Source organism: Trichomycterus rosablanca, chromosome 13, assembly GCF_030014385.1.
Source record: "Trichomycterus rosablanca isolate fTriRos1 chromosome 13, fTriRos1.hap1, whole genome shotgun sequence".
Taxonomy (NCBI): Eukaryota; Metazoa; Chordata; class Actinopteri; order Siluriformes; family Trichomycteridae; genus Trichomycterus; species Trichomycterus rosablanca.
In genome coordinates, this window is record NC_086000.1 from 34,368,430 (window position 1) to 34,393,017 (window position 24,588).

The following is a 24,588-nucleotide window of genomic DNA, read 5'->3' on the forward strand; positions in this document are numbered from 1 at the left end:
AGTCACCTTTAAACATTATACTATTGTTTATTTTTTATTATTATTATTACATCCTCACACTGCTCACGCCGCTTTAGCTCCATTTATGGTTACCGTTTCTCCCCAAAATAAACAAAAAAAAAGTTTAAAGGCTGAATCTTATTTAACCCCCTTACTCACTATTCTTGTTCCCTACAGAGGGCGCAGGTACTCTTTATTCACTACACATTCATCACGCGCCATTCACATGAAGTGTAGTGCGGAAGTGTGTGGATTGGGATGCGGCCCATGTTCTAGCCTCTGTCCAATAGGGGGCTGTATTGGGAGTCAGACTGCGCTTTTGCAGTGAACACAAGCTTGTTGATAATAAAACAATGTGGTAAGTAAAGTAAAATGAGGTGATTTTCGGGTTCTGTCCTGATTCAGGCCGGTTCGCGCTGAATCAACGGAGTGAGTAAAAATAACTGCCACTTCACACCACTCATACAGATATACGGACCAACTCGGGTTCAGTTGTGTAGCCAATCAAACACGAGAGTTGTTCTAGTTTAGGGCGGGATTTACATTTTTGAACCAATCGGATTGTACAAATTGACATAGGGGCGTGGCTTTAGAGAAGGGTTCAGTTGCACTTAGCTTGTACAGTGGAGGAAGATTGACAGGCAACAGGAGCTTTACATTCATTACAAAGGTATAAATTCATCCACACGTATACAGTATTTATTATTATTAACGTTACATTAATGAGAATGCGTCAGTTAGCGAATGTCGAGCTGGGCTGAATAGTTTTGCTCGAAGTATTACATTAGTGCTAGGCTAGCTGTGTGAGATTAGCTGCTTGAGTTTACAGCTAGTTTTTAAATGATGCACGTTTTTAAGGCCGTGCTTTTTACTGAATAATAGAAATACACCAGTGCTAGTGCAGTTAAAGAATATAAACCTCCTTAAAGTCAGAATTTATTTACTATTGGTTGAGTATCGTTGCTCGGGCCTGTTTATTCTGCAGAAGAAGAGAAGTAGTTGCACAACAGCATGTTAGAGGGCAAGTCCACCTTAAATACAATGTATTATCATATCTCATAATTGTGCATACAAGTGCATAGAATTGGGACAGTGTAAATGCAGGTACAGATGCAGTTAAAACGGGCCCGTACAAGCACTTCTACGGTACATAGTTATCATGCTGCTTTAAGCAGCAGGCCGACTGGTCTGATTGTACCAGTCCACCTTAAATGCAGTGTAAATATGTAGATATGTCCACCTTAAATACAGTGTCTCACAGTTGTGTATACAGTACAAGTGCATAGAATTAAGACTGTGTACGTGCAGGTACAGATAGAGTTATAACTTGCCATACCCTTCTGAAGTACGTAGTTATCATTCATCAAACACAAGGCCTGGGAGTCTGATTATTCTAGTCCACCTTAAATACAGAGTATAACGGTGCTTCACAGTCGTGTATGCAAGTGCATAGAATTGAGACGGTGTACATGCAGGTACAGATAAAAGTTTAAAACTTGCCATACACTTCTAACGTACGTAGTTATCATGCATCAAACAGCAGGCCTTCTAGTCTGATTTTTCAAGTCCACCTTAAATACAGAGTATAACAATGCTACATAATTGTGCATAAAAGTGCATAGAATTTGGACAGCCTAAATGCAGGTTCAGATAAAGTTAAAACTTGCCGTACACGTCTAAAGTACATAGTTATCATGCTGCATCAAGCAACAGGCCTGCTAGTCTGATTATTCATGTCCACCTTAAATACATTGAATAAAGTTGGGACAGTGAAAATGCAGGTATAGTCGAAGTTAAACTTAACATACACTAGAACACGACTTGATGATTATCGTGCTACTGGTTTGTTTCATTTGCAGCAGAATAGTAAGTACACCACAGCATGCCAGAGAGATATGTCCACCTTAAATACCAGAGTATAACGGTGCTCTACGGTTGTGTATACAAGTGCGTAGAATGGAGACGGTGTACATGCAGGTACAGATAGAGTTAAAACTTGCCATACACTTCTGAAGTACATAGTTATCATGCTGCTTTAAGCAGCAGGCCGGGTTAGTCTGATTATTCTAGTCCACCTTAAATACAGTGAATTTGAATGGTACATAGAAGTGCATGGAATTGGGACTGTGTACGTGCAGGTACAGATAGAGTTAAAACTTGCCATACGTTTCTAAAGTACGCAGTTATCATTCATGAAACACAAGGCCTGGGAGTCTGATTATTCTAGTCCACCTTAAATACAGAGTATAACGGTGCTTCACAGTCGTGTATAGAAGTGCGTAGAATTGAGACGGTGTACATGCAGGTACAGATAGAGTTAAAACTTGCCATACACTTCTATAGTTAGTGGTTATCATGCTGCTTCAAACAAGAGGCCTGCTAGTCTGATTATTCAGGTCCGCCTTAAATACAGTGAGTCAGAATTGTACGTAAAAGTGCATAAAGTTTGGCCAGTGTAAATGCAGGTATAGTCGAAGTTAAACGTTGCATGTTTGTTTATTAATTTATTAGGATTTTAACGTCATGTTTTACACTTTGGTTACATTCATGACAGGAACGGTAGTTACTCATTACACAAGATTCATCAGTTTTATATCAAACACAGTCATGGACAATTCAGTGTCTCCAGTTCACCTCACTTGCACGTCTTTGTACTGTGGGAGGAAACCCACACGGACACGTGGAGAACATGCAAACTCCACACAGAAAGGACCCGGATCGCTCCACCTGGGGATCGAACCCTGGATCTTATTGCTGTGAGGGTTCATTGTAGTTCCTCACAGTTGACGTGTTGAATGAAGCAGATCTGATCAGCATAAAGGCCCGAGTCACTCTGAAAAGGCCAAATCATTATGTGGCCACACAGGATTCTCACAGGCACCCAATGTGAACAATCACTGACTGCTGTGAGGAGGGACAAGCCACAAACTACAGGCAGGTTGTTGAGCCATCAAGACTCATTAATGGACCACGGTGGCTAAGTGGGTAGCACTGTCGCCTCACAACAAGAAGGTCCTGGGTTCGATCCCCAGGTGAGGCGGTCCGGGTCCTTTCTGTGTGGAGTTTGCATGTTCTCCCCGTGTCTGTTTGGGTTTCCCCCGGGTGCTCCGGTTTCCTCCCACAGTCCAAAGACGTGCAAGTGAGGTGAATTGGAGACACTGAATTGTCCATGACTGTGTCTGATATAATCTTGTGAACTGATGAATCTTGTGTAATGAGTAACTACCGTTCCTGTCATGACTGTAACCAAAGCGTAAAACATGACGTTAAAATCCTAATAAACAAACAAACATTAATGGACCAACAGCCGAGCAATTGTGGCTAAAATTACACATCTCCAAAGACAACAAGCACACGTGCCTAAAACCATAAAAGAAACTCTTTTAACCTACCTAGCAGCCAAAAAATGAAAATATAAAATGGAGCATCATATAAAGACAAGATAAAATAACTAGATAAAAACAATAATACATATTTTTGCCATTAAATGACACATATGTGTTAAACATGGCGATAAATAAATAAATAAATTACAGATCATTTTAATCCTAGTGTGGAAGTTAATGTGTCATAACTCACAGTGCATGAAAACCTTCTGTGTGTGGGGCTGTGTAGTTACAGGACAATCACTCAAGCGCTCAAGTTAACTCCTGTATACTGTTAAAAAAAAACTACAATGAGCACACAGACATCGGAACTGGACATTTTAGCTACTGGACAGTCAGGGTCAAGTAAATAAATCATTTATTAGTGGAAGAGGTGGCACCAGGGTGCAGTGTAGGATGATCCACTTTACAACATACAGAAGTTGAAGGACTCACTGGCAATGTCCTGGCACCAGATACCTCAGAACTACTTCAGATCTCTTGTATAGTTATTTTGGCTTATCAGTATTTTCACAGAGCAACTTGGATTATTAATTTGTTGCTGTACAGCGATCTATAATTTAAATTTTATTTTGTTGTATGACCTCCCAATACCTTGTTAATGATCAGGTTTATCTACAGGGTGTCTTTAAAGTCTGGACACTTAGGAAATCTGTCTGTCTGTCTGTCTGTCTGTCTGTCCGTCCGTCCGTCCGTCTATATCTATCTGTCCATCCATCTGTCCGTCCGTCTGTCCATCCGTCCATCTATCTATTTGTCCATCCATCCATCTATCTATCCATCTATCTATCCATCCGTCCATCTATCTGTCCGTCCATCCATCCATCCATCCATCTATTTATCCATCCATCCATCCATCCATCTATCTATCCATCTGTCCATCCATCCGTCCATCCATCCATCCATCCATCCATCCATCCATCCATCCATCTATCTATCCATCTGTCCATCCATCCGTCCATCCATCCATCCATCCATCCATCCATCCATCCATCCATCTATCTATCCATCTGTCCATCCATCCGTCCATCCATCCATCCATCCATCCATCCATCCATCCATCCATCTATCTATCCATCTGTCCATCCATCTGTCCATCCATCCATCCATCTATCTATCTATCCATCTGTCCATCCATCCATCTATCTATCCATCTGTCCATCCATCCATCCATCCATCTATTTATCCATCCATCCATCCATCTATCCATCTGTCCATCCATCCATCCATCCATCCATCTATCTATCTATCCATCTGTCCATCCATCCATCTATCTATCCATCTGTCCATCCATCCATCCATCCATCTATTTATCCATCCATCCATCCATCTATCCATCTGTCCATCCATCCATCTATCTATCCATCTGTCCATCCATCCATCCATCCATCCATCTATTTATCCGTCCATCCATCCATCCATCTATCTATCCATCTGTCCATCCATCCATCTATCTATCTATCCATCTGTCCATCCATCCATCTATCTATCCATCTGTCCATCCATCCATCCATCCATCCATCCATCTATCTATCCATCTGTCCATCCATCCATCTATCTATCCATCTGTCCATCCATCCATCCATCCATCCATCCATCTATCTATCCATCTGTCCATCCATCCATCTATCTATCCATCTGTCCATCCATCCATCCATCCATCCATCCATCTATCTATCCATCTGTCCATCCATCCATCCATCCATCTATTTATCCGTCCATCCATCCATCCATCTATCTATCCATCTGTCCATCCATCCATCCATCTATCTATCTATCTATCCATCTGTCCATCCATCCATCTATCCATCTGTCCATCCATCCATCCATCTATCCATCTGTCCATCCATCCATCTATCTATCTATCCATCCATCCATCCATCCATCCATCCATCTATCCATCTGTCCATCCATCCATCTATCCATCTGTCCATCCATCCATCTATCTATTTATCCGTCCGTCCATCCATCCATCCATCCATCCATCTATCTATCCATCTGTCCATCCATCCATCTATCCATCTGTCCATCTGTCCATCCATCTATCTATTTATCCGTCCGTCCATCCATCCATACATACATCCATCTGTTTATCTATCTGTCTGTCTGTAAATAGGGTTTAAATTTAATTTAAGTTGGACTGCATTACCAAGTATGTGGAACAGTGGTCTTCCCATGGTCTAAAAGAAAACCCAAACCGTCACCTTATGCTTTTAAGTCATGCCACATGTCCACAGCTTTAGAGTCTGCCATCCAACCAACAAGCCGTTTCACTTAGAATGAGATAAATCTGGTCACTGGTCATTTGCTGTAAACTGTTTATTTCTTGTCCTGCTGCACTGAGCTCCAGTTACTTTACAGCTGTCCATTTTTAAAGCCTTTGGCTATTTTAAGTCACCGGTTTTACAGCTGCATTGACCAAAATAAAACCGTATAACTTACCGTTAGGATTGTACAACTGCACTTTTGCTAATGTTTGGACACTTCTGAACAGGAAGGGTTTTTAATACGTTTGTAGAGGTTAAATAATTATGAATGACTGTACAAAATCATGAACAGTGAAGCGTCTCTGTGTCGGTATATGTGCATATGTGGATTTGCAGCAGTATTCATTTACAAAATAATGTGGATAATTTGCATCATGCTTCAGTGTAAAAGTACAAATCTGCTTACCATCATGTAATACCCACACTAATGTTGTCAGAAAGAGCTTTAATATACAGACCACATCTCTGTTCATTAGGAATAGCATATGCAGTTAGCTCTTTTAACTGTTGTTTACAAATCTACATTCTGAATGATAGTCTTTCGAGCTCAGTGTTTTTGCTTTACTACGATAGGTTGTTTTTAATTTTAAAAAGTATATAAACTCACTGATGTGTTTTATACATTGATGGGACACGGTCATCTTGTCGGCTGTCCTTTACCCATCGACTATTGTTTGTTTGTTTGTTTATTAGGATTTTAACTAGTTTTACACTTTGGTTACATTCATGACAGGAACGGTAGTTACTCATTACACAAGATTCATCAGTTCACAAGGTTATATCAAACAGTCATTGACAATTTAGTGTCTCCAGTTCACCTCACTTGCACGTCTTTGGACTGTGGGAGGAAACCGGAGCACCCGGAGTAAACCTACACAGACATAGAGAGAACTTGCAAACTCCACACAGAAAGGACCCCACCAGTAATCTAAGAATTAAGAATGATTCTGTGCAGTTTCTGTGCAGGATGTGTTGACATTCTTACACAACATTTATTTTGTTCGGGGTGAATATTGCAGTGATGCCAGTTAAGATACAGTGAGAAGAAACTTGTCTTGGTCAGGGTTGTGCTGGGTCACTGGGTGCAGGGCAGGAGACACCTGGACAGGATGCCAGTCAATTGCAGGGCTTCAGCCATTCCACCTTCTCAAACATCAGGTGTAATCGCTGCCCACCTGAGTGTGCACCTGTTTTTTATTTATTCCATACACTTTCATTGTGGATGTCCACTTTAAATGAACACCCACCATGTTTTATCTACTTGTAATTATATGTATAATGTGCCTGTTTATAAGCATTAACAAATGGATTAAAAGAGAAATTAGCAAAAGTATTTAGGTGAATAAATGACATCTGCATCAACACAATAATTGGCTTTTGCAGCATTGTTCTTCAATTTTGATCTGTACTTTTTGTCGTAGATTGTTTTCAGTTTTTTAAGGCTGTGACATGCATGTTTTTAACACAGACATTTTTAACTCTGACATGATTGACCATGTCTGGGAAGGGGTGGCTGTGATGGATTGGTGCCCTGTCCATCCTGCCTTGCATCCAGAGTTCAGGGATCTGCCGCGACCCTGACCAGGATTCAGCGGCTGATGAAACTGAAATGAAATAAATAATTGTATTAGAAGCGTAAATATTGTCACTGAAGTGTTAAAGCCAAGAGTTGCTTTTTTTGTGTGAGTATTAATGCTCACAGTTCCAAAGTAGAACAATAACTGACCTGATAGCATTTGGTAACTAAGAAAGATGTTTATTTATCAGCGATCAACATGCTGTATGAATGTTGGGCTTTTATTAACCCGTGTTTAACTTTTAACATTTAATCTTTGCTTTGTGACCCTTTATTTCACTGAAATGGATCTGGCCGGAGGAATTTTGTTCCAGTTATTCATGCTCCCAGGACTCAAACACTCGCATTTTATAGTGGTTTTGGCTGTAAACCTAATCGATTTACTGTTTCTTACCCTGCAGTCTTTCCTTATAACCAAACCAGAAGATGGGCAAAAAGAGTCGTGTGAAGACTCAGAAATCAGGGACGGGTGGGACGACTGTGGTGTCTCCCAAAGAGATGATGAACCTGATCTCTGAACTCCTGCAAAGTGAGTAAAACCCTCAGTAATCGTATTACTTCACACACGTTTAACTTTTAAATTGTTTATACAATTTTGATTGAACATCCAAGTCAGAGTAAGAATTGTTTTTTTTTTTATTTACACCTACTTCAGGTAGAATTTTGGTTACTTGTTGTCCTTAGTATTACAAATACCAGGGCATAGCACTGTCTCCTCACAGCACGAAGGTCCTGGGTTCGATCCCCAGGTGGGGCTGTCCGGGTCCTTTCTTTATGGAGTTTGCATGTTCTCCCCGTGTCTGTGTGGGTACATGACTGTGTTTGATATAAGCTTGTGAACTGATGAACCTTGTGTAACGAATAACTACCGTTCCTGTCATGAATGTAACCAAAGTGTAAAACATGATGTTAAAAACCTAATAAACAAACAAACCAGGGCAGGAGAACTACCGTTCCTGTCATGAATGTAACCAAAGTGTAAAACATGATGTTAAAAACCTAATAAACAAACAAACCAGGGCAGGAGAGGGGGCAGGAGAGGGGGCAGGAGAGGGAGCAGGAGAGGGAGCAGGAGAGGGGGCAGGAGAGGGAGCAGGAGAGGCAGGAGAGGGGGCAGGAGAGGGAGCAGGAGAGGGAGCAGGAGAGGGGGCAGGAGAGGGAGCAGGAGAGGGGGCAGGAGAGGGAGCAGGAGAGGGAGCAGGAGAGGGAGCAGGAGAGGGGGCAGGAGAGGGAGCAGGAGAGGCAGGAGAGGGGGCAGGAGAGGGAGCAGGAGAGGGAGCAGGAGAGGGGGCAGGAGAGGGAGCAGGAGAGGGAGCAGGAGAGGGAGAGGGAGCAGGAGAGGGAGCAGGAGAGGGAGCAGGAGAGGGAGCAGGAGCAGGAGAGGGGGCAGGAGAGGGAGCAGGAGCAGGAGAGGGAGCAGGAGAGGGAGCAGGAGAGGGAGCAGGAGAGGGAGCAGGAGAGGGAGCAGGAGCAGGAGAGGGGGCAGGAGAGGGAGCAGGAGCAGGAGAGGGAGCAGGAGAGGGAGCAGGAGAGGGGGCAGGAGAGGGAGCAGGAGAGGGAGCAGGAGCAGGAGAGGGGGCAGGAGAGGGAGCAGGAGCAGGAGAGGGAGCAGGAGAGGGAGCAGGAGAGGGAGCAGGAGAGGGAGCAGGAGAGGGGGCAGGAGAGGGAGCAGGAGAGGGGGCAGGAGGGGGGGCAGGAGAGGGAGCAGGAGAGGGAGCAGGAGAGGGGGCAGGAGAGGGGGCAGGAGAGGCAGGAGAGGGGGCAGGAGAGGGAGCAGGAGAGGGGGCAGGAGAGGGGGCAGGAGAGGGGGCAGGAGAGGGAGCAGGAGAGGGAGCAGGAGAGGGGGCAGGAGAGGGGGCAGGAGAGGGGGCAGGAGAGGGAGCAGGAGAGGGAGCAGGAGAGGGGGCAGGAGAGGGGGCAGGAGAGGGAGCAGGAGAGGGGGCAGGAGAGGGAGCAGGAGAGGGAGCAGGAGAGGGAGCAGGAGAGGGAGCAGGAGCAGGAGAGGGGGCAGGAGAGGGAGCAGGAGCAGGAGAGGGAGCAGGAGAGGGAGCAGGAGAGGGGGCAGGAGAGGGAGCAGGAGAGGGAGCAGGAGCAGGAGAGGGGGCAGGAGAGGGAGCAGGAGAGGGGGCAGGAGAGGGAGCAGGAGAGGGGGCAGGAGGGGGGGCAGGAGAGGGAGCAGGAGAGGGAGCAGGAGAGGGAGCAGGAGAGGGGGCAGGAGAGGGGGCAGGAGAGGCAGGAGAGGGGGCAGGAGAGGGGGCAGGAGAGGGGGCAGGAGAGGGGGCAGGAGAGGGGGCAGGAGAGGGGGCAGGAGAGGGAGCAGGAGAGGGGGCAGGAGAGGGAGCAGGAGAGGGGGCAGGAGAGGGGGCAGGAGAGGGAGCAGGAGAGGGGGCAGGAGAGGGGGCAGGAGAGGGAGCAGGAGAGGGGGCAGGAGAGGGGGCAGGAGAGGGAGCAGGAGAGGGAGCAGGAGAGGGGGCAGGAGAGGGAGCAGGAGAGGGGGCAGGAGAGGGGGCAGGAGAGGGAGCAGGAGAGGGGGCAGGAGATAGGTATAGATGAAGAGGCTGAGATTCTGAGATAGGGAGTGATGATGAGAACGGACAGGATTATGCGATACATTTACATTTTCAGCATTTAGCAGATGCTTTTATCCAGAGCGACTTCCATTATACAGTTTAAGCAAATGAGGGTTAAGGGCCTTGCTCAAGGGCCCAACAGTGGCAGCCTGGCAGTGGTGGGGTTTGAACCAGCAACCTTCTGCTTACTAGTCCAGTACCCTAACCGCTAGGCTACAACTGCCCTATATACAGGCTTATATACAGCACAGGTGGGATGTTTTGGAAACAAAGTGAGGGAGGACAGATTGAAATGGTTTGAGCATGTGCAGAGGGGAGAGAGTTATAAAGAGAGAAGGGTGCTGAGGAGGCGAGGAAGACCAAAGAAGAGGTTCATTGTGGTTAGGGAGGACGTGCAGGTGGTTAGGGTGACGGAGGAGAATGTTCATAATGGCGCCGAATACAGACCAATGAACCACTGTGGCGACTCCTTATGGAAGCAGCCGATAAAAAAGGAAGAAGATCTTAACAGAGCACAGTGAAGCACAGATTTGTTAAGGCCATGTTTATTTGCTTTACTATGATCAGTTGTTTTTTATTTAAAAAAAAAAAAAAAAAGTATGTGGGCTGTACGTTAACCATTGACTAAGTACTGTCGGTTATGGGTTACAAGAACAATTTGCACCCCTAGCAGTTCTTTAAGAATTAAAAGGAGGGCCAAAGAGGAGATTTATGGAGGGGGTGAGGGAGGACATGCAGGTGGTTGATGCAGAAGAATTTTCATAATGATGCAAAATAGAGACGAACGATCCGCTGTGGCGATTCTTTATGGAAGCAGCCGATAAAAGAGGAATAAGATCTTGAGAGAGCACAGTGAAGCACAGATTTGTTGAAGACATCTGAGAAAAGCAAGTGTGTTTAATGCCAAGTTCACACTACACGACTTTCCAAGTCATCGGGTCGCTGTACAGTTCACACTACACGACTGGATCTCTTGTAATCGGGAGTCTTTCAAGTCGGTGTGGCTTTCACACTACACGACTGATCGGTGATAGAGGGTTTCACACTACACCATCTATCACCAACTGGAATCGCAGGCGAGCTTCTCTGCTCTCCCAAACTACGTTTTGTCACGAAAACAAACGCGAGAAGTGACGAGGGGTTTAATGATACCACGTCCAAAAATGCACCTCAACAAGTAGCGAGCGATCAAAGTTTGTGCGCTGATGTGCAGCGTAAAATGAAGGAGAAAAAATAAATGAATCTGAGTGGATTTGGCAACGTGAACAGCATGGATTGCTTTGTAGTGAGTTGGAGGTTAATAAATATTATTTGCAATGCAGCGTTTGTGTTTTGTAAAGAACGATAAGGTCAGAAATACTGTAAAACTTGTGTGTGTGCTGATGTATTCTGATATAAACTATATTAAACCCCTGTCCCACGTTTTTACACTCCTCCCCTGTGTTTCCCCTCACACCGTATCTTGTGTTCTCACTGGCTGTTCGACATAGCACTCATTGCCAGTTGGGTGACTCAGATCCAGGTATTTGACATGCTAGATATCTCTCTTCGGAGCGCTTGGCGAGCCGCTTGGATCGAGTTGTTGAGCAGTTGACACATAGCGATTGAGAGCCGAGTTTCGGTCACCGAGCGAACGCAGAGTTGCTCCCGAGCCGGCAAATCTAGCGCCGACCAGTCGGCGAGTGAAAATCAGGGCAAAAATCATGTAGTGTGAACTAGGCATAAGAAATTGAGCAACCTAGCCACTGCAAGTGAACTTATCAGTGCACTGTCAGAGCTGGTCCCATGCACGGATATAAAATAAGGAGGTTTGCATCAGGAAGGGCATCCGGTGTAAACCTCCGTCAAGTCTGGTATGCAGACCAGGATTATCCGCTGTGGTGACTCCTAAAACAGGAGCAGTCAAAAGAAAAGAAAAAAGTTGTTTGTTATAACTGGTCTAATAGAATCAGAGTAGAATTTGGAAAATGGAACCGTCAATTCATGTCCTGTTAGCTAGATAAGCATAGCGTGTGCTCTAAATAAGCTGTTAACTTTTAAACCGTATCATGTTGAAACATCCTGCCATTAATTCACTGGTTCAGTATTTCAAGTGTTTATTGTGAAGTGTGTCGTAACTGGAGTAGAAAGTGAAAAGTCCAGGAGACACAAATTGGCTAATTAATAACGACTGAGCCATGAACCTGTTTGAAATGTGTTAGTGTAATGTACCAAATTAACACGCTTAGCAAATCAACACTCGCTCTGATCTGATTGCGACACTAGAATAGTTAAACAGCAGCTCCCACTTGGCAGAATTACATTAGATTTTCTTTAACGTTCTCTTCTTTAACGAGGGTAGAGATTAGGGCTGTACGATATTGGAAAAAACTGACCTTGCCATTTTTTCCCCCCTGCGATATACAGTATATTGCGATATAAAAAAAAATGCATGCATTTTGCAGGAATGCATGTATCTTACTCTAAATAAGGGGCTCATCTGTGAAAAAGGGTGGTGCCTACAAGGGATACAAAAGATTATGACCAGCTACATCTTTGTACTTGGTTGAAACTGAGCATTAAACTAAGAAAGCTTCAATATCTCTTCTCTCACAGAAAAATAAACATGGCTGACGGAGCGGACAAAGTTATTTTCAAACGTAAATAAATAATTATTGATTTTTAACAAGTTTGGGCTTGTCAGCAAATGTAACCGTTTTCTGCACACGAATCGAGATGTTATATTGACATATTAGCGCTAGGGTTGCCAACCGTCCCGTAAAATACGGAATCGTTCCGTATTTGAAAACTAAATGTCGCGTTCCGTATTGAACTGATACGGGACGCGCTTTGTTCCGTATTTTTATCAATGGGAGAGAAATGCTGCAGATAAGACTGTTCAATACTACAGTAGAGCTGGGCGGTTCCTGAATCACCCGGGTTAATGATTCGAATCTTTTTACTGAATCAGGAATCACGAGTCCGAAATCTCAATGAACCCGGATCCTACGAGTCCTCTGACCGGCTGCTGCTCGGTACACAAGGCGTGTGAGCCGTCATGGAAAATGAGAACGGTGTGAATTTTCGTTTTGTGTCGAGCAGCAAAAAAAGTTGTAGCGTGACGTATTTGATATAATTTGCTTTAAGAAACATCGCACGTCCTGCGATGTGACTATCGCGCATGCACACGTCGCGATGACGATGCTGAAACGAAATATCGTGCAGCCCTAGTAGAGATCATCCAGATCATCTCTCTGACACGTGTCCCCTCCGATCGTGTCTAGTCTCTTGACTGCCCCTGTTTCAGGAGGTCACCACAGCGGATAATCCTGGTCTGCATACCAGACTTGACAGAGCCTCAGCCCTGTGCAGGCGCCATCAGTCAGCCAGCAGGGGTCGCAGTCGCACCAGTTATGAGGACCTATGATCCCACTTTCTTACCCCCTAACCCTGAACGACAGCCAATCGTTGTTCATGCAGCCGCCCAGTCTAGTCGGAAAGGCAGAGCTGAGATTCGATACGATGTATTCAAAACCCCAACTCTGGTGAGCTAGCGTACTTTACCGCTGCGCCACCTGAGCGGCCGCAAAAAATGCTGTTCACGTAGCCAAATCCACTCAGATTCATTAATTTTTTCTCTTTTATTTTACGCTGCACATCAGCGCACTAACTTTGATCGCTCGCTACTTGTTGACGTGCATTTTTGGACGTGGTATCATTAAACCCCTCGTCACTTCTCGCGTTTGTTTTCGTGACAAAGACAAAGGTTTGGAGACCAGAGAAGCTCGCCTGCGATTCCAGTTGGTGATAGATGGTGTAGTGTGAAACCCCCTATCACTGATCAGTCGTGTAGTGTGAAAGCCACACTGACTTGAAAGTCTCCCGATTACAAGAGATCCAGTCGTGTAGTGTGAACTTGGCATACGGCCCTACCTAATTCACGGCCATGAAAATTAAATCATGGACGAGTAATATGCAGTTTGCTGTGAAATTTACTGGTTAATTTGCACTGAGGTGTCCTAGCAATCCTACAGCAATTCAGTTAGCAATCAGTTAGTCAAAATGTCCAAGATGTCGAAGTGTAAAGCTCTGACGTAAAGGAGGAACCTTCATAATGGTGTCAAGTTAGCATCATGAGCCGAGAACAATAGCTGGTTAGCTAGAGCTATCTATTGATAGTGAACTAATGAAACACACTGTTAGTATGGTAGTATGCAGTTTAACAGATTATTTCAGCCATGCTGGGAATTTCATGCTCTGCAGCTGATCGGCTGATCGTCTCATGGACCACCTTGTCTCTTTTAGAATGCAGCGCTGCAGCTCCCTCCCCGGGTAAGGAATGGGACGACTACGTCCAGATCCGCACCCTAGTGGAGAAAATCCGAAAGAAACAGAAAGGTTTGTTCCACCAAACACTCTGGACAAGAAATCATGGCTGTAATTTTACCGCAGTGGGTCGGGAAGTCGTAGCACCAGTGCAGCACCGATGACTCGACCTGGTTTCTTTTCTGACAGGAATGTCTGTGGTGTTCGAGGGCAGCAGGGAGGATTACTTTCCTGAGCTCATGACCTGGGCAGCAGAATGCGGCGCTTCATGTGAATGCTTCGAGATCGCCAACTTTGGAGACGAAGGATACGGATTAAAGGCCACCAAAGACATCAAGGTTTGTGTGGTCAGTGTAGGATCAGATAACATGAGAGGGGCACAGGTTTTGTGTTTGCTTCATGACTTGTGCCCAATTCATTAAAAGAAATCCTCACCCAATATAATACAGTAATAACCCTCAAATCTCTTTACATCTAGGACTGAAAACATTTACACTGATCAGTTAAAACCACCTCCTTGTTTCTACACTCACTGTCCATTTTATCAGCTCCACTTACCATATAGAAGCACTTTGTAGTTCTACAATTACTGACTGTAGTCCATCTGTTTCTCTACATGCTTTGTTACCCCCCTTTCATGCTGTTCTTCAATGGTCAGGACCCCCACAGGACCACCACAGAGCAGGTATTATTTAGGTGGTGGATCATTCTCAGCACTGCAGTGACACTGACATGGTGGTGGTGTGTTAGTGTGTGTTGTGCTGGTATGAGTGGATCGGACACAGCAGCGCTGCTGGAGTTTTTAAATACCGTGTCCACTCACTGTCCACTCTGTTAGACACTCCTACCTAGTCGGTCCACCTTGTAGATGTAAAGTCAGAGACGATCGCTCATCTATCGCTGCTGTTTGAGTCGGACTATTCTCAGTCCAGCAGGGACAGTGAGGTGTTTAAAAACTCCAGCAGCGCTGCTGTTGAAGAACAGCATGAAAGAGGGATAACAAAGCATGCAGAGAAACAGATGGACTACAGTCAGTAATTGTAGAACTACAAAGTGCTTCTATATGGTAAGTGGAGGTGATAAAATGGACAGTGAGTGTAGAAACAGGGAGGTGGTTTTAATGTTATGGCTGATCGGTGTGTAATCACTAGTGTTGATTAATTGATTGATTTATTGAAACATTCAGTGTTAAAAGGGGCCTAAACGTTTAGACAAATTACAGCTTTACTATCAAAAACTTGTGGTCTAAATAATTTCAACTGAGCTCTGAATTATTGATCTGCTCAGTCGAACCAGCATTTTGGAGGCTGTGCTGTTAAAGAAGGAATCAATCTGGTCAGCCTCATGTCAGAGTTAATAATTGCTCTTATTTACTTAGACATGAGTCAGAGGGATTTGATTCCTGCTTTGATTTCTATAGATTTATTTAGCTGTAGTAATTGTAAGCTCATTGCTCATTATAAACTGTGTGAGCATTTAATATTTAGAGAATTTGAGGTATTGACTGGTGATGTTTTTACATATTGACATTTTAAATTGCCCCCGTTCATGCTGGTTGAACTCATTCAGTACTCGGCTATTAAATGACCCAGTAAAACTGAGCATACGGTCGTCGCCCTTGTAGATGATTTTAATTCCGTTAGCGAAATAGTCTGACTCTGGTTATGAAAGGTATATCACTGCCCTGTATGTTAATAAGTTCTCCGTTTTATGTTCCGACTGTATTTGCTGACCTCCAGGCTGAAGAGTTGTTTCTGTGGATTCCCAGGAAGATGCTGATGACCGTTGAATCTGCCAAAAACTCCGTCCTCGGTGAGTCCACATGAATTCGGAGTCAGTCTGTGATCTCCAGCGACGGTGCGAGGCTTCATGTTCTGTCTCAAAGACGAAAATACTTGTCCGTGTTTTGACCCATACCCCCCTCCTCTGCGTCCACAGAATTGGTTGGGAGTTTTCCGAACGGTTACTTGAGTCGTGTTTTTAGCGGCTGTACACTTCTGAATTGCTGTAGAATTGCTAGGACACCTCATAGTGCAAATTAACCAGTAAACGTGAATCAAAAAATGTAAATTGCTTAACACAAACTTTTTAATTTGACAGCTAATTGCATATAAGACAGAAAAAGTCTCATTCCGCCGTCTGTGATGCGATTTTCACGGCCGTGAATTAAGTAGGGCCTTAATTATAACAAAACCAAAAGATGTAGCATTTGAATCATGTTCATACTGGATTAAAGCGACTGATTAGCACTGTGCTAAGATGTTAAACTTAGCGGCACATGGTTCTACAAATTACTTCGGATGTATTATGTATACAGTATGTTATATTTGTATTTAAATAAAAGCAAGTATTTAAAACTAGGAATAGCAGAAGTCGACTAAATTCAAAGTACCGATACCCAGGTTCGAAAAGTTCAGTTTGTGATGTTAAGTCTATGTGGTGAGTGAATGAGAGAAATTCACAATACAAGATTAACTGATGCGTCAGTGCTACATGTGGAGATTACGGCAGCGTTTACGGCACTTTATACAACAGGTAGTTCCGACCTTACAATCTGATTGGTTGAGAAGCGTTCTAACCGTGGTGATATTGGTGATAACAGCACGGCCTTTTCACACCACAACTGTATTACTCCGCTGATGTGTTGCCAGTAACGACGAGCTTCATGCACACAAACGTGCACGCAGGCGACACAGACTTTTTTCCCGATCGCGTTTTAAATCCGTTATCTGATATACAATCTAGCGCACTGTGTAGGGAACATAAATCTATTGTCTAATATATTGTCTAGTGCACTATGTAGTGAACATGAATGCGTTATCTGATACACAATCTAGTGCACTATGTAGGGAACAATAATGTGTTTGTAACGTGAACAGTTAGTTTAATAGCCCAGTTAGCAGCTCCTAAGAGTTCTGTTATCACCCATAATCCTTTGGTGTGTGCAAGAGGTTTTTTATTTCTTTTTTTTCCCTTCGGAGGTTCTTGCCTTCTTCTTCTTGTTCTTCTTTCCTCCCTGAAATGAGTTTTTGCAACTTGGGATGTCTGCTTTGTAGTGTTAAACTTTATATTCGTTGTGGAACTACTTTTTGGCGGAAGTTATTGTCAATATTAAAGCATATTTATTATGAAATTCAGGGCTTCTTTGATTTATTTTCTTTCTTTATTTTGTAAAAACTGTTGTATAAAAGCAATAGAACACTCGAGGTCGTGTGTTATCGCGAATAACATCACGGCTGTGATGATCTACGGCACTCGCCTTCGGCTCCCTAACACACTCCCTCTCGTGTTCTGTTGCTTAAGTAGAATACCTGAGGGCTGTTTGATTTCATGATGATTACAAAGTTAATGTAGTTCATGAAGAAAGGATGGCACTTTATGAAATGTTTGCATTTGCGGTGGGATTAAATTGATGTGGCCAAAATCACTAAGCTTTTAAAACATGATTTAAACTCCTTTTAAAACTCGACACTAATTTCTCCCCGTCTTCAAGTGCTAATCTTCATCGTCCTGTTCTTTAACCTGTAGGTCCTCTGTACAGTCAGGACCGGATCCTGCAGGCCATGGGTAACGTCACCCTGGCACTTCATCTTCTCTGTGAACGGGCCGACCCGGTATCCCCCTGGCTCCCCTACATCAAAACGCTGCCCGCTCACTACGACACTCCGTTATACTTTGAGGAGGAGGAGGTGCAACACCTGCTGGCCACCCAGGCCATCCAGGACGTGCTGAGCCAGTACAAGAACACAGCCCGCCAGTACGCCTACTTTTACAAAGTCATTCACGTGAGTACTGGATTTTTATAGTGTGCATATACTTATTTTTAGTGTGCAGATCTGAAAATGAATATTAATTACTTTCCTTGTCATGCTGTGGAGTCTTAGAGATAGCATAGCTCATCTAACAGTCTAGTTAATTGTAATACAAGCTCTAAGGATCCTAGCAGAATGAATTGTAGGTAAACAGAATGACCAGAGAATGTTGGTGATTAACCGTGTTCGATTAATGCTCTTGGTTAAAAATGTCTATATTTATTTCTAGCAGCTGATGATTTAATTAGAGATGCACCAGCATGCCTAAATGGTTCAGTGCAAGATCACAGGTTCTGGGGCGCTCAGGTGACGCCAGGGTTGGGCGATATTGCCGATTTTCAACCGCGTAGGGGGAGGGGGCGTGTCTGTCTGTCAGTGATGGGTCGTTCGCGAACGATCCGATTCTATTGAACGGCTCTTTGAAATGAACTAAAGGAACCCGAGTCGTGTGTTCGAAAAGCTAGGGAGCTCTCTACATATATTTTTATTTGATAAAATATGACTGATTAATTCCGTCTACTGATGCGAAGCGGAGTGGGTGAAATACAGCCGATTAGAACTGCGCAGTTATCACGGGGATCGAGCGACACACACACAGAGAGAGATAAAGAGAGCGCTAGTAGTATTATGACAAATAATTTAGAAAAAACTCGTTTAATGATGTTAAATCTGATTGGTTCATGGCGTGTATGTTTTAAAGCAGAAACAAACACATCTCTGCACAAGAGAGGATTTTTATGAAACTTAATGCAATGCAACCACAGTCTGTCTCTTTCCTGTAGTTTCCTTTTAAAATAAATCTGTTTTCTCATGTAAGTGTTGTTTGAATTATGCCTACATTTAAAGCAAGGTAGCAAAATGTTCATGATCGTTCATCATTGATATTAATATCGGGGCTGTCTTATACTAAGCTAACAGTTAGCATTTTGCCATTCAAACCGATGGGATGGGATAGCACAGTGCGCAAGCATGTCAACTCACAAGCTCGATTTTGCAAATAAAAACACATGTGCAAGTTTATACAAGTTCAATAATCATTTATTTACGTTTGAAAATAATTCCGTTTCTCCGCACCGTCAGCCATGTTTTAAGCCGAGGACACTTCCCATGCTCACTCGTTCTTGAAATGTTAAGATACGGAACTACAGCTTATTAAGGCGTCTAAGGTTTCAAACAGCCTCCTTCTCGGGAGCGCGCACAGGATGACGTAAAACGCGTCTATGTAGAGCGCGCACTAGTTTTTGTGTTATCACCTCAGTGATCACCTCCACAACCAATCAGCGAGCTCCAACCGCCTACCCCTCCCACCCCTCCCTTACAGTGGATGTGCGCATGTCCTAAAGTCTCCGTTTTTAAGGTAAACCCGAAGCAGAAATTTGGCGCTTCACTTTTTTTTTTTTAAATACCGTCATCATTTTTAAATACCGCGGTATACCGTAATACCGTCATACCGCCCAACCCTAGGTGACGCATCTAAAAAAAACACGCTAGCACACCTGAGCTGACATCTCAAACTCGACGGTTCGAATCTCAGCTCTGCTACCAGTAGGCCGGGCACCTACACGAACAACGATTGGCTTGTTGTCCCAGGGAAGGGCGCCGGAGTGGATTCCTCATAACTGATGCAATTACGACCCCTATTGGGGGACGAGGGATAATGGGATCAGGGTGTATCTCTTCGTACACAAAGCTGATCCATATATGAAAAGATTGCGAAAAGATTCCTCAGTCGGAAGTGGTCAACATCGGGCCGCTCAGGTGGCGCAGCGGTAAAAACACACGCTGCAACCGGAGCCGAAATGAATCCAGCTCTGCCTTACCGGGCGAGGCTGAGCGGCTATATGAACAACGATTGGCCGCCTGTTCAGATGGGCGGGACTAAGGTCGGAAGTGGGTCTCTCTCTGTCAGAATGGTGCAGTTACGACCTCTGCTGGCTGATTAGAGGCGCCTACATGGAGATGAGGAAGGAGTGCTCTTAGGGTGTGTCTCTCCGCACGCAACGCTAGGTGGCGCAAAACCCGTCAATGTGTGGGTGGCAAGATGCATACGGCTTGCTGCTCACGTGTCGGAGGGGATGTGGGTTAGCTTCGATCTCCTCGGTCAGGGCAGGGATCGGCAGAGGCAGAGAGCATGCGTGATGCAAACTGGGCAATTGGACGTGTTAAAGAGGGAGAAAAAGGGGAGAAAAAAAAAAGAAGTGGTCAACATCAGTAGAGAGGAAGCGTATTGCAATCAGGTAACTGCATATGACTAAATTATAAGGAAAAAAAGCAGAAAAAAGTTAATGCCATTCAGGCCCCTATTTCTGAATCGTGTTCATTTTTTATAGTGTTTTCTCACTTCTCCAGCTCCAGCACCCAGTACTTTGTTGGTGGAAAAGAGATGTCAATGTGCACACACCACCAAGACCAGAAAGGAGCGTCTGTGCTCTTGACATGCTTTTTAAAATTTTTCTATTTTGTTGACTCAGACGCCTCAATCACAAAGATCTGTGCTGTCACTTACATCCGCTTCATGTAGCCATGGGAAAATCCCACTGGATACTTATCCAGCACTTTAGGCCAGTATCAGTCCCGATAGGTGTCCTTTACTCAGCTGGGTGATCAGGGGTGGATATCAGATTGTAAAGGGTTTCTGGCTCTGGGCAGGACATTTGGAGATGGGTAAAGGAGCTTTGTAATGCCCTCTTGCACTCAATTTCATGGACTCTGATAAGCTTGTTCAGGGGCTGAGACGCACTGGCAGGCTGAGTCCACCAGGGTGCGATGTTTACCTCTTAATAATCATGATCTCCAACCAGCATCAACCCACAGCGTCACTGTCCCATGTCTTTTAACTCTCTAATGAATACCCTGGTTTAATAATAAAGGTGTTACTACTAGCTTTTAAAGACTGATGGTTTTCACATTTGCATTTCATTGAACATAATTTAGTCACTGTGATTGGCTGCTATTGTAAAATCACTTGTCAGATATACTGTAGCTGAATTGTTCTGTGATGGTTTTTAAAACAGTGGCACCTTAAAAGGGTTTGAATTGCATCAATCCCATTGATAGTACATTTCGGTTAGAGATCAGACGCCCTCTTTTGCACAGAAATTGTGCTTTAATTATCAAATTAAGGGCGGCACGGTGGTTCGGTGGATAGCACTGTCACCTCACAGCAAGAAGGTCCTGGGTTTGATTCCCAGGCGGAGCGGTCCGAGTCCTTTCTGTGTGGAGTTTGCGTGTTCTCCCCGTGTATGTGTGGGTTTCCTCTGGGAGCTCCGGTTTCCTCCCACAGTCCAAAGACGTGCAAGCGACACGCAAATTGAACTGGTGAATCTTGTGTAACCAGTAACTACCTGTACCGTCATGAATGTAACCAGAGAGTGTAAAACATGACGTTAAAATCCTAATAAATAAATAAATAAATTCTAGACTTCACATAGATATTGTTATAAATTTTAGGATTGAAATGATATTTGAAGTTGTTTAGTTTCATGTTCTGTACAGTAGAGGGCATCTGAGCTGTAACCAGAATTTACCATCAATTGGACTTGGTTCCATTGTTTTAAAAACCATCACAGAACCAATCAGCAAATTCTGTCAAGTGATTTTGGAGTAACAAGCATCACACATGTGGTGGAGAGAAACTGGTTCCCACTGTTCCATACAGACGCTTTTATCCAAAGTGACTTACAGTATTGTGACAGGAAATTGAGAAATTGAGGGTTAAAATTGGCAAACCGGCAGTGTTGGGGCTTGAACCGGGCACCTTCTGATTACTGGTCCAGTACCTTAACCACTAGGCTACAACTGCCCTAAGCAAAGAAACTGTGTAATGGGAACCAGTTTGCATTTTAGGCAGCAAGTTTTCTCATCCTGGAATCACTTATCATTTACATTTTCAGCATTTAGCTGACACTTTTATCCAAAGCGACTTACAGCGCTGTGACAGTATACAGTCTAAGCAACTGAGGGTTGAGGGCCTTGCTCAAGGGCCCAACAGTGGCAACCTGGCAGTAGTGGGGTTTGAACCAGCAACCTTTGGATCACTAGTCCAATACCTTAACCACTAGGCCACAACTGTCCACAACTTATCAACACTTAGATTACCAAAAAAAGTGGCTCGGTGGGTAGCACTGTCGCCTCACAGCAAGAAGGTCCTGGGTTCGATTCCCAGGCAGAGCGGTCCGAGTCCTTTCTGTGTGGAGTTTGCATGTTCTCCCCGTGTCTGCGTGGGTTTCCTCTGGGTGCTCCGGTTTCCTCCCACAGTCCAAAGACGTGCAAGCGAGGTGAATTGGAGATACAAAATTGCCCAAGACTGTGTTTGATATGAACTTGAGAAGTGATGAATCTTGTGTAATGAGTAACTACCGTGACGTTAAAATCCTAATAAACAAACAAGCACTGCAGAGCACCCTTGTTTTAATTTAGCAATAGAACTATTGCTTTTATACAACAGTTTTTACAAAAGAAAGAAAGAAAATAAATCAAAGAAGCCCTGAATTTCATAATAAATATGCTTTAATATTGACAATATCTTCCGCCAAAAAGTAGTTCCGCAACGAATATAAAGTTTAACACTACAAAGCAGACATCCCAAGTTGCAAAAACTCATTTCAGGGAGGAAAGAAGAAGGCAAGAACCTCCGAAGGGAAAAAAAGAAATAAAAAACCTCTTGCACACACCAAAGGATTATGGGTGATAACAGAACTTTTAGGAGCTGCTAACTGCAACTGTGAAAAGGCTGTGCTGATATTGGTGATAACAGCACGGCCTTTTCACACCACAACTGTATTACTCCGCTGACGCGTTGCCAGTAACGACAAGCTTCATGCACTCAAACGCGCACGCAGGCGACACAGACTTTTTTTCCCGATCGCGTTTTAAATCCGTTATCTGATATACAATCTAGTGCACTGTGTAGGGAACATTAATGTGTTTGTAACGCGAACAGTTAGTTTAATAGCCCAGTTACCATAATCCTTTGGTGTGTGCAAGAGGTTTTTTATTTCTTTTTTTTCCCTTCGGAGGTTCTTGCCTTTTTCTTCTTGTTCTTTCCTCCCTGAAATGAGTTTTTGCAACTTGGGATGTCTGCTTTGTAGTGTTAAACTTTATATTCGTTGTGGAACTACTTTTTGGCGGAAGGTATTGTCAATATTAAAGCATATTTATTATGAAATTCAGGGCTTCTTTGATTTATTTTCTTTCTTTATTTTGTAAAAACTGTTGTATAAAAGCAATAGAACACTTGAGGTCGTGTGTTATCGCGAATAACATCACGGCTGTGATGATCTACTCGCCTTCGGTTCGTGCCTGCGACCGAATCACAGCCGTGATGTTATTCGTGATAACACACGACCTCAAGTGTTCTATTGCTTAAGTAACATGCCAGCAAAAGATGCCACACAGTTGAGTTTATTTCAAACAGTGCCCACTGTAATACACAAACTAAACAAGACAAAATAAAACCCCAAGTATTTATGAAAAAGTGTGAGAAATGTTCAGCAGTTAGAACGCTTCTCAACCAATCAGATTGTAAGGTCGGAACTAACTGTTGTATAAACTAAAATACATTTCATACTTAACTGTATGTGAATAAATTTGTTGTGCATCATGTAAAAACCTCTTATGTGGTACGCTGATCATGTGAAAGCTGACTAATAAACCTACTATTGGACATTAAAGAGCTTTATAAAGGGCGCTCAGGTGGCACAGAAGTCTTATTCGCTAGCCCATCATCACTAAGGTCTTTAGCTCTTAGGTAGGTATCTCAGCCATGCTATCAACCTGGCTGATTGAGGCATCTTCATGACTGACGGAAGGACACAGGGTGTATCTGTACGTGATGTATCTGTACGCGATTTGGCTTTTTGGAAGGTGAACTTGTTAGTGCACTCTCAGTGCCGGTTCAAAGCCCACATAACGATGAGTGTTGCATCAGGTAGGACATCTGAAATAAAATGGACCAAATCAGGTATGCGATATCCTCAACTTGTGTAAGTTATTATTTTTTTTCCTGTGTAAGCACCAGGATTAATGAAGCCTAATCATCCTTTAGTGAAAGTAATTATTTGTGCAATATATTTGACTAACAGTTTGTAAATTTGATTTGAAACATGCAGATCTGACGTTTTTAAATGGTGCTTATACGCTGATTAATTCACACGCGTCTGTAGTAAATGCAGTACATATTAGCTCTGTTTATTCTCCTCTTAGCTATTAAACATGCAATAATCTGCTTTGTTCTTCTGAATTTCACTTAAAACATCTGCATGTGCCTTTCTTCTCTTTCATTAGATGACTGTCAATTAAAAAACAAAAAGGCCATATTTCACCTCAGTGTCGAGATAAGGCATCAAATATTCATGCCGGTAGTTAATATGTTTGTCGTGGTGTCGCCCAGTTTATTGACGTTTTTTCTTTATTAAATGTTTTCCAGTCTTGGGGGGTGGAAGTTTTATAATTAGACTGAGCTTTATTGTTTTCTGTACCTCAGCCTCATCTTAATCTGCCAAATTTGTGCCAATTTAAATACAGTAATATATCAGGGACGTAATTAACAGAGGAAATCTTGTATCCTTTGGCTTATTTTTTGATTATTTTATCCCAGAGATCATCGGTTTAGGAGGAATCCGTCTTCCCTGCCCGGTATTAGGACCCCGGTCTGTACATTAGGTGGCAGTG

The 24,588-nt window shown here is 43.7% G+C and overlaps 2 protein-coding genes across 4 annotated transcripts in view; one reads left to right on the forward strand and one right to left on the reverse strand.

Annotated features, from left to right (window-relative positions):
- Positions 1-342: 342 nt before the first annotated feature.
- setd3 (SET domain containing 3, actin histidine methyltransferase) overlaps positions 343-24,588 on the forward strand; it is a 54,760-nt gene continuing 30,514 nt past the window's right edge. For 2 of the 3 annotated variants that reach the window (XM_063006992.1, XM_063006994.1), the window contains exons 1-6: positions 605-670; positions 7,631-7,758; positions 14,084-14,176; positions 14,294-14,442; positions 15,844-15,916; positions 17,633-17,889. In XM_063006992.1, the coding sequence (XP_062863062.1) occupies positions 7,656-7,758; positions 14,084-14,176; positions 14,294-14,442; positions 15,844-15,916; positions 17,633-17,889 (675 nt within the window). In that variant the 5' untranslated portion in view covers positions 605-670; positions 7,631-7,655. Of the gene's footprint in view, positions 359-604; positions 671-7,630; positions 7,759-14,083; positions 14,177-14,293; positions 14,443-15,843; positions 15,917-17,632; positions 17,890-24,588 lie in introns of those variants that run through there. The other variant, XM_063006993.1, reaches the window with a different exon arrangement.
- On the reverse strand, positions 7,897-13,891 carry LOC134325592 (uncharacterized). The gene is made up of 3 exons (XM_063007843.1): positions 13,873-13,891; positions 8,246-9,795; positions 7,897-7,908 (listed from the first exon to the last, which is right to left on the reverse strand). The coding sequence occupies exons 1-3, from the start codon at positions 13,889-13,891 to the stop codon at positions 7,897-7,899; spliced, it is 1,581 nt and encodes a 526-aa protein (XP_062863913.1).